The sequence below is a fragment of the Ipomoea triloba genome, chromosome 11 (assembly GCF_003576645.1).
Source record: "Ipomoea triloba cultivar NCNSP0323 chromosome 11, ASM357664v1".
NCBI lineage: Eukaryota > Viridiplantae > Streptophyta > Magnoliopsida > Solanales > Convolvulaceae > Ipomoea > Ipomoea triloba.
Genome location: NC_044926.1, coordinates 19,563,694 through 19,573,736, shown reverse-complemented (window position 1 = coordinate 19,573,736; position 10,043 = coordinate 19,563,694). Strand labels below are relative to the sequence as shown.

The window sequence follows — 10,043 nt, the reverse complement described above, 5'->3', positions numbered from 1 at the left end:
TTTTTTTTTTTTTTTTTTTTTTTTTTTTTTTTTTTTTTTTTTTTTTTTTTTTTTTTTAAAGAATTGCATATTGCTTCTTCATTTTGCACTCCTAGAACAGTAAAAGCAGAATTTCCTCTATAATTAAATTGATCATGTCTTGTAACTATCATGAACTTCATGGTCTTTCCAATCAATTCCTCAATCTCATTGGGCATACAACCCTCCTATACAAACAAAATAAAATATTAAATAGTATAAAACGGATAATATTATTAACATGATAAAAAAACAAAGTGGTGATTTCACTAACCTCTGAATATTTCCCCTTCAACTCGCTAGCAGTGATCCCTAGTAGAGACGAACACACATTATCCCAAAGTAGTAGTTGCCCATCTTGCTCATCATCAAGGACAACAATCACCAATCTATACTTAATTATTCCGTCAGAACACTCTTTGTCACATGACTTACAATACATTTGATCCTTATTTTCTTGAAGTTTTTTTCTACAACCCTTATTCCTACATGCAGCGAAGTACCAATCGCATTCAATATCTGTAATTTCCCCAGCGACCCAAAATTCTCTTATCTATAAACGGTATTTAAAATGCGTTAGCAATTGAGCAATTGAATATTGAAATGAATTTAATATAAATTGAGTATAAATGATTTTGACCTTCTTATCATCATGAATATCCTTTAAAGAAGTCACTATGATATTTTTATTTGACATAGTTTCCAATGATCTGGATCTAGTGTTTCTAGATCTTGAGCTTATACTCCGTATAGGAGTAAAGAACCTAGGCAAACTACTTAAAACAAATAACTTGTAATCATAAAAGATGTTATCAAATACATATTATACAATGTGACAAAAGTAAATTCTGTCAATACCTATCCTTAAAAGCGAAAAGCTCAGGGAATTCGTGGTTGAACAAAAACTTAGTTGCAGTATAGAAACTGGAAATCCTAACCTCTCCCTCTAATATACAAAAAGTATTTGTAAATAAGTATATTTGACACAAATAAATTAAAGTCTACCATTATGTTATTACTCACCATCAGTGACCTTGGCTCTACATAGTTGTAGTATAACAATCAATGGATCTGTTAGAACAACATTAAAAAATGGCAAAACGGAATCCACAAGCTCGTCCCACAGGGTTATGGTCAATCGACTTTCCTTGAAAAAAACAAATTGATTTTGTAATAAATGCTATATATTTATTTATACAAATAAAAAGGCATAACAAATTTACAAAACTACATACCTACAATCCTTAATGACAAAATCAATCAAACTTTGAGAATTTAGTTTAACTTAGAATAACTTTTGGCTCATGAATAGAAACGACACGATCGATCAAATCTGTGAAAATAATAAATACCATAAAAAGATTGCAGATAGGAATGAATTAGAGTAACATGAAACAGGATTTGCCTAACATTAAATATAGAATGACATTGGAATGATAACTTACCAATTAATTGGTTACAATTAACACCTCCTGGAGCCTTTAAGGACCCAAAATCCTTAAATTGAAACATGTTTTTGGAAAAATATGGAATCATCTTGATCCAAAAAATTGATCATCGTGTCATTGTTTGCTTTCATAATGTGTTTGTGCTCGCACGTTTTAAACCTCATGCGAGATGTATGCACAATGAAATTCTGAATGTCATAAACATTTCCTTCCTTCAAAAGACTATTGAATTTTTCCACATATTCTTTTGGAATTTGTAAATGGATGCAAATTCCCTATGAGAATCATTCATTAATTAAAATTATTAAGTAGATATTTAATAAAAGAGAAAAATTTGTTGTTTAAATAATTTATAATGCAATCCATACCTTATAGTCATGAAATAAGCACTTTATAGTTTGGTGGTTCAATGGTGTGGGTTGATATTCTTTAGAAAAATAATAACGCATTAACCGAAGGCGTATATGGATGTTTTTCTTGTCCTAAGAGAGAGTTGGGATGCAGAAAAAAGACTTGACTCCATACTTTATTGTTGAACATAATTGCAATACAAATACAAATAATTCAATTCAAATACAATGAAAAAATAAAATGTATGTAAATTGACCATGAGGTGTAGCATATATATATATATGAATAAAATGGAGTAAGATTTACCAAGTTAGTAGGATATTACCATTTGAATTTTGGTTATAAATGGTTAGAAAATAAAATATAATAAATTCGTATTTTATAGATTAATCCATATACGTGCATTAATGTAATACCACTGACAAATGTTTATGGTAATCATGAATTATAATTTGTATTGTATAGATTAATACATATACGGGCATTATGTGTGTCTATATATATATATATATATATATATATATATATATATGAAGACAATCTTCGTGGAATCATCCTTGGTAGCTATTTCAATTCCATTGATATTTTAATTCCATAGATATTAAGTTGCTTGTATTGACATTTTTCTACCAATTATAATTAATTTTTAGTAAATTCCATAGCATGTTCTTACCAAACATAATTAATAGATAGATTAATTATTGCACTTTAGTAATATGGTAATTATTATTATTATGGTAGAATAATATTAATTATAATTGGTTATAATTCGTTGTTAGTAATTATGGTAATTATTATGATAGAATGATAGAAAAAGAATAATATAAATTATAATTGGTAATAAATTGTTATTATTAATTGGTTATAATTCGTTATTATCATATGGTGCACTATATGTATTTTATAGATTAATTAATACATATACGTGCATTAATGTAATACCACTGAAAAATGTTTATGGTTATTATGAATTATAATTGGTTATAATTCGTTATTAGTAATTATGGTAATTATTATGATAGAATTTATTATTATTAACTTTTTTTTTACAAATTATAATATATGTAATTGATAATTGAGAATTAATTTCATGTTAGTGAACATGTGCTCATACTTGATAAATCAAAAATTTCCTGGCCATATTCTCTAACGAACTATGGATGTCTTCTTGTTGATAGACAGTCATAACCTCTTTGAGGTGCTTAACGAAGGCGGCTTGGCGGCCTTCACCCTTCTCTCATTGGATGAAGGATTTGAAGGCAGCCATCATTTTCTACTAATCAATGATGACTTTATGTATTTTAGTATGTACTTATTAAATCCAATTTTAATTAGGCATTAATGTGTAGAATTATGTATGGTGTTACCTTATAATATTTTGTAACCTCAATACTATTATTTTCTAACCTCTATAATGTAATATATTTTACACGTATAGATTAGAATATATAATTACACATTATTATTGAGAATTGACAAATACAGATTCGTAAAACAAACTACTAAACACAGCTAATTTCAAATTTTAACACAAATGTGATTGTAATTCATAAATTAAAAAACATAATGCAAAATAGGAGTACATTTGTAAATTCAATTTTAATTATTAATTATATATGAATAAAATGTATGTAGATTGACTAAGATTATAGTAAAATATAATAAATTAGGTGGTGATAACCATCCACAAATTAATACAACATTCTTGATTTAACTTTACATGGTAATAGCTAGCTATATCAATTCCAATAATATCTGGGGGGGGGGGGGGATAGATTTAATTTTACATTCTTCGTCGTCGTCAAACGGCCAAACACTTGAGTCCCTCTAGGGGGAAATTCAATTCTCTTTCGAGTATTAAAATTCAATTTAATTTTACATTTTTTGTCGTCGTCAAACGGCCGAACACTTGAGCCCCTCTAGGGGAAATTCAATTCTCTTTCGAGTATTAAAATTCAATTCCATAGATATTATGTTCCCATAGCTATTTCAAAATTGCGTGTATTAAATTTGTTTACCAATTATAATTAATTTGCAATAAATTCAATAGTAACGATTTAATGTACAAACTAATTTATTAAAATTATTCTGTAAGCAAATAAAAAAATAGATATTACTAAGAACACGGTAACCTCCATACTATACTCTTAGCTATTATAATTAATATGTATGAAGGGTAATTAATAAGAACAATACGAAAAATAAATATTCCCATGTTGTGCAAGTGGACAACTACTGGTGTACGTGTTCCAAACTATTGTCAATCAACTACTAAAACCTCTTCAGAGAAATCATAATCTTCCTTGTCATAAATATGTGTAGGGAAATCTGTATCCTTCAATACTCTGACAATGGTTCTTTCACAGAACTGGAACATATACTTGTGCGTAGTAGTTTTGTTTCTATACGAATTATAAACCACCAAAAATATGTGAATTCGATATGCCCCCCCTGCTCTTTCGAGATTCTATGGGTGGTGGTGCATGGCCGTTCTTAGTTGGTGGAGCGATTTGTCTGGTTAATTCCGTTAACGAACGAGACCTTCTTTAAATTTTTCTAGCCACTTTTGAACAAACAATTTAGGAATATGCATGTGTAGAAAAGTTTTCCTGAATTTGTAGAGTCAAAATAAAATATTGTAAAAAAATCATATATATGCATAAACTTAAAGTTTTGAAATACAAAATATTAATATTATAGTAAAAAAAAACCTCTACATCATGAACTACACATTCTATGGAGTTTATTTCTTCAGAACATCTTGTCTCTGGGAGACGAACGACATGGAGCACTCTAATAATGATGTGATTCCATATGAGTCTAGGATGAAGTTCACGACCAACAATCTCATAGTGAGTTGAAGCCAATGCTATGCAATGAAAATAAGAGAGTACAGGAATACATATGTGGCTATTGAGAAAGCGGTGGCTATTGATAATGTCAAGCAGAATGCTCTATTTAAATTGCAAATGTTATGCTATTACATATATTACGAATACATCACCAATTAATATTAACAATATTACCATATTACCTTATGGCATTACATATATTACGAATATATCTGCAATTATATATCACCAATCACCAATTAATATTAACAATATTACCATATTACCTTATGGCATTACATATATTATGAATATATCTGCAATTATATATTACCAATCACCAATTAATGTTAACAATATTACCCCATATTATCATAATATTATAGGTGAATAAATATATATGGATAATATTCTCTCTCTCTCTCTCTCTCTCTCTCTATATATATATATATATATATATATATATATATATATAATTAATAAAATAATAAATAAATAAAATGATTTTACTAAAATACCACTAAGTTTGGGCGGGAAAATTTGGGAGGATGATATTATTTTTATATATAGTATAGATTATAAATATTTTATAAATTTTTAATATTACAAGTTCAAATAATATATTGCAAGTATTTTATAAATTTTTAAATTACTAAAAAAATATTATTAATTTTCAATTTGGTAGCACTGATACTACGATTGACTTAAGATTGGATGTGGCAATTCATTGAAATTCTATGTAGTTAATGTTGGATAGTGTCATTAGATACAAAAGAGTTTTTAGTATTCTTCGGTTGAAAGATAAAAATTTTAAGTTTTTTCCTTCAAATGAAGAATAGAAAAGGGGTGAAAGAATATGTGATTTCCTTGAGCCATTTAATGAGATGACAACTTGAATTCTAGTTCTTTTTATAATACATCAAATGCGTACTTTTTGTAAGTTTGGAAGATTGAATGGTTGTTGAAAGATGGTTTGAGTGGTTAAGATTGAAGATACATTGATGAGTGAAATGTAGAAAAATATTAGAAAAATTTGACAAATATTGAATGGAATATAGTGTGCTGCTTGCTTTTAGTGTTGCTCTTGATCCACGATTTAAGTTTAAAATATTGGAGAAACTATACGCTAAGGTTGAGAAAAATCCTAATACATGTCAAGAAAAGATGGAACTTTTGAAAAGAAATCTTTAATTACAAGCTTTTTGATGAGTATGCCAGTGTCACCAAGTCAATTTCATCACAACGACTACCTTCTACTATCATGCACTCAAGAATGCAAAGTGAATGAATGAAAAAGAAGGGAAAAGGATTGTTTGATGTAAGTATTCTTACACTATCTTGTGTCTTTTTTATTATATTTATCTTTTTTTAAAGCAAAGGAACTATATAGATTAATGTAAAAGAGCATAAATAGAGTCAGGATGGACTGGGTCCCAATACAGAGTGGTAGTCTATGCAAAAGCCGCAGAAGCAAGAGTATGAGCAATAACATTTGCCGATCTAATTAAACTAATAAGACATTGACTAACAAGACATAGTAACCTTGCAAGCATCAATAGCCAAGCCAACATAGGAGAAAAAAGTAGGCTGCATCGTAGACAAACCGCTTCAGAGCTGTGAACAATCTGTAACCAACTCAACAACTACAATTGACACTCCTTTATTTTTGAGCCAATATAACGCCTCCTTGCAAGCCATTGATTCCGCCATCAGAGGAGAGAAACAATCGGGAAGGTGACCTGCGCAAGCTGTGAGAAAGTCACCATCTGGCGCTAACAAGACCGCACCAAACGTAGCCTTCATGGTGTCGGGGTAATAACCTGCATCTAAAACTATTATCTTATTTGCTTATATACTTTAATTAATGCAAGATATTATAGATGTTAGTTGTGAAACTATTATAATTGTTGAATAGTCTGAATTGGATCACTATTTGGAAGAGCTATGTTATGAAATGACATATTATGAGGATTTTGGACATGTTGGATCATAGAGTGGGTCTTGTGCTTAGATTTTCAATCCTTTTATGCATGGCACACGATCTTTTGGCAATTCCTATAACTACTGTTGCATCAGAGTTAGCATTTTCTATTGGTGTCCGTGTGCTAAAAAAGTATAGAGGTTGTATGTTGACCGAAAAAGTGCAAATTCTTATTTGCACTCGTAATTGGTTGGATGATTTTAATATTGGTAAGTTAATTTAAAAAGTATTAAATTCTATTGTCTTAGTTTTTTTTTTTGGTGATTTAGTTTTAAATAGAGTGAATTCCATTATTGATCCTACACTTACTGCGTGTTGGACACATTTAGTCCACCTTAAATAATTTTGCCACATTTTTAAATAGAGTGAATTCCATAATAAATGTTGGACAATTTTAGTCCACCGTCCAAATTAACGTTAAGCCTCCGTGAAACTGAAGGGTTTTTTTGTCCTTTCTAGAGGTCTTCTTCATCAGCCCTTATTCCACTGAAGCAAGGAGAAACATAATCATCCCCCACTTAAAAAATAGCTTGAGAATCTCCCTGGATTCCATTGCCACGCTGGAAGATTTGATGTTCGTACATTTTGTACCGTCATCTCGAATTACGCAGCTAGGTGAAGGATTGCTAGAGACAGGAGAGTTCCGACGGACATGAAGATAGCAAAATTACATTGAGCAGCTACAATATTGTTAAAAAAACAAGAAATCCTTGAAATTATTTATTACCACAAATTAAACAATAATACACAACAACATAGAAAAATGATTCTGAGTCCAAATGGGAAATGGATATTCACAATAGTAGAGCAAAATGGTGAAAAATTACCTTGAGCAGCTACAATATTGTTAAAAAAAAAAAAAACCAGAAATATTACCTTGAGTAGCAGAAGTATTCACATGAACCTGAGTATATTTTGAACCAGACTTAGGCCTAAATCGTTTCTGGCTTCTCCTTCGCACAGCCAAGCCAACGACCTTGGGTAGTTTCCCCACCGGATCTGCTTATGGTGGTAGTGTCGACGAGGTGGGGGTTGTGTTGTCTGAGGGTTTAAATTCTATTCGACTGACCCCCACCGGAACCCTTGCTTCGGCGAATATGGCTCTATCGTGGACAGTGGTAGCTAATGGTGGACAGTCTGGCTTGACTGTGCCAATTGGGGTTTCGACCTCAACTATTCCGGTTGAGACCCGGGATGGTGCTGGCCTAGGTAAGCATTTGACTCGCATGTAGACTTGATCCAGTGGAGCAGTTCCTCCGAGAGGTCTAGCGGGCAGGCGACTACTCTAGTGGCCGGGATCGTGATCGGTGGTGATGGATTGGGTAAGAATGTCTGGTTTTGAACTGTATCTGGTTTTAGTAAACCCGGAATGGCCATCAAAGCGGGTATGGTAGTGATAAAAAGGAAAGTGAATAAGGCAAAGAAAACATGCTTAAAAAGCATGGCTTTGGTAATGATAGAAGTGGGGTTTGAGGAAAGGATCGAAAGAGATGGAAATGAGAATAGGTGTTGGGTTTAGTGAGAGTGTATTATATGGAGCATTCGTGGTTAAGCTCGTAGATTAAGCTCGTATTAATAGTTAACAATGCTATTACAAAGGTAGACTTAGGTAATAACAAGACAAAGGTGTTTTGGACAAATTAGATGTCTTAATGAGACAAGGTTACATGTTTTTACACTAGTTTAGGCCTAACGACTCGAAGAGATTGAAGGGGAAGCCTTCCAACGACCTTGGACTGTGTCTCAAGCTAAGGGAACCGCGTCAAACCAAGACCCGGGGGCCTTGGCTGAGCACGGAGCTCGGCCATGATGACCCCCAGAGGTCGGCCCCGGTCGCACTCTCGGGTCACTTGCTCCTTGAACTGCTCTTCGTGTTGACCCGTAGCGAGTTCGTGTATAATTTATCCATCATCAGTCCCCCACTCTTTGAGCTGCGAGAAGTCGTCAGCGAAAAGGAGTAGTCTTGTGAAAATTGCGTATCTTTTCCCCCCTTTTCTTCCCCACCTCCTCCTATATAATAGTCATCCTCCCTTCATTTTTTTGTTAAACCACCTTATTCACCTAAGAAATCCGACCGAGAAAGAGAGAGAGCATTCCCCACCGACCTTCGCCGCCGAGGACCGCAACCGTCGAACTCCGCCGTCGCAGCCGTCGACCTCCGCCGCCGAGATACTGGTGCTGAGGAACACTGCCGAGCCCCATCGTCGCGGCCGTTGACGCTACCGTCGGCCACTGAGCTCTGAGACCGCCGACCTTTCTTCCCTTTAGCTGAGTCTCTTTGTCTCCCAAGTCCCCACTTTCCATTCTTAGAATCGGGTTAGTAGCTCCTCCTCCACTTTTAGAGTTCCATGTATTTCCTTCCATTGCATGCCATTGACTTCCCCCGACCCCTATGTAAGTTTGTTACATTCTATAAGCTTTTTTGACTTGCCTATGGACAATGATGAGCCCATTCCCTTAGACCAATTTCCTCATCCTTCCACCGAGGTCACTATGTCTATTGGCCGACCTATCGCGGCACGACCCCTCCGTGCTATCATGCCTACCACACTTCCCGATCCTTTTAACCGTAGAGAACACACCAAGCTTGACCAAATCATACCTCGCGAGGCCACCGTGTCTCTAAGTGCATATGACATTGCGTGTGCTCGGTCCATGTTAGGACCTTCCATGGAGGTGGTAGTGCCTCCCTCGGGGAGTAGCATCTTGGAACCTCCCTTCCCAAAACTACTTTGGTGTCCACCTTAAATCTCTCGAGATGGGCCTTCGTTTTCCTTTGCACCCCTTTGTGGTGGAGGTTCTTAACTCCCACGGTATCGCCCCCGGCCAACTAGTGCCCAATTCTCACCGCCTCATAGCCGCCTTTCTGGTTAGATGCGCCCAGGTTCGAGTTTCCCCTACCTTGGACCTCTTCCATACTTTTTTCCACATAGGATGTGCCTCGGCCACACTTAGTAAGGGGTTTGCCTCCTTTACAACCCGTTTCAGTAGAAAGGTTTTCCACAAGCCCAAATCTTCTAATAAAGCTTGGAAGCCTAAATTTGTATTCGTGTCCATCGGCCCTTCTCTTCCCTTTGAGGTGTCCTGGGGTGGCTTCTTCTATAAGCGCCCCGCCCCCAAAGGCTCGGACGAACTCGGAGCTCGCCCTTCTTTGATCATCGACATGGATAGCATTGGTGGACTGCTAAATACCACAGCGCTGGTTACCGAGGTGTCTCTAGCCGGCCTCGGCTTCACGCAACATCCCGCTCCTCCATCTCCCCCTAGAGTGGTGGTTACTAAGTTTGTTTCATCCTCTGACGACGAGTCCGAAAACGCCAACGACGAAGAAGAGTTAGAGCCGACCACTGCCGACCTTGATTCGACTGACCTTGGGTCTGTCGACCTCGAGCCCGCCGACCTTGATCTTGCCGA

The 10,043-nt window shown here is 34.8% G+C and overlaps 1 protein-coding gene across 1 annotated transcript in view; it reads left to right on the top strand.

The window, feature by feature from the left end:
• LOC115996045 overlaps positions 1 to 3,250 on the top strand; it is an 11,335-nt gene extending 8,085 nt beyond the window's left edge. The window contains exon 5 of the mRNA XM_031235190.1: positions 2,996 to 3,250. Within this exon, the coding sequence (XP_031091050.1) occupies positions 2,996 to 3,159 (164 nt within the window). The 3' untranslated portion in view covers positions 3,160 to 3,250. The remainder of the gene's footprint in view (positions 1 to 2,995) is intronic.
• The last annotated feature ends 6,793 nt before the right edge of the window (positions 3,251 to 10,043 follow it).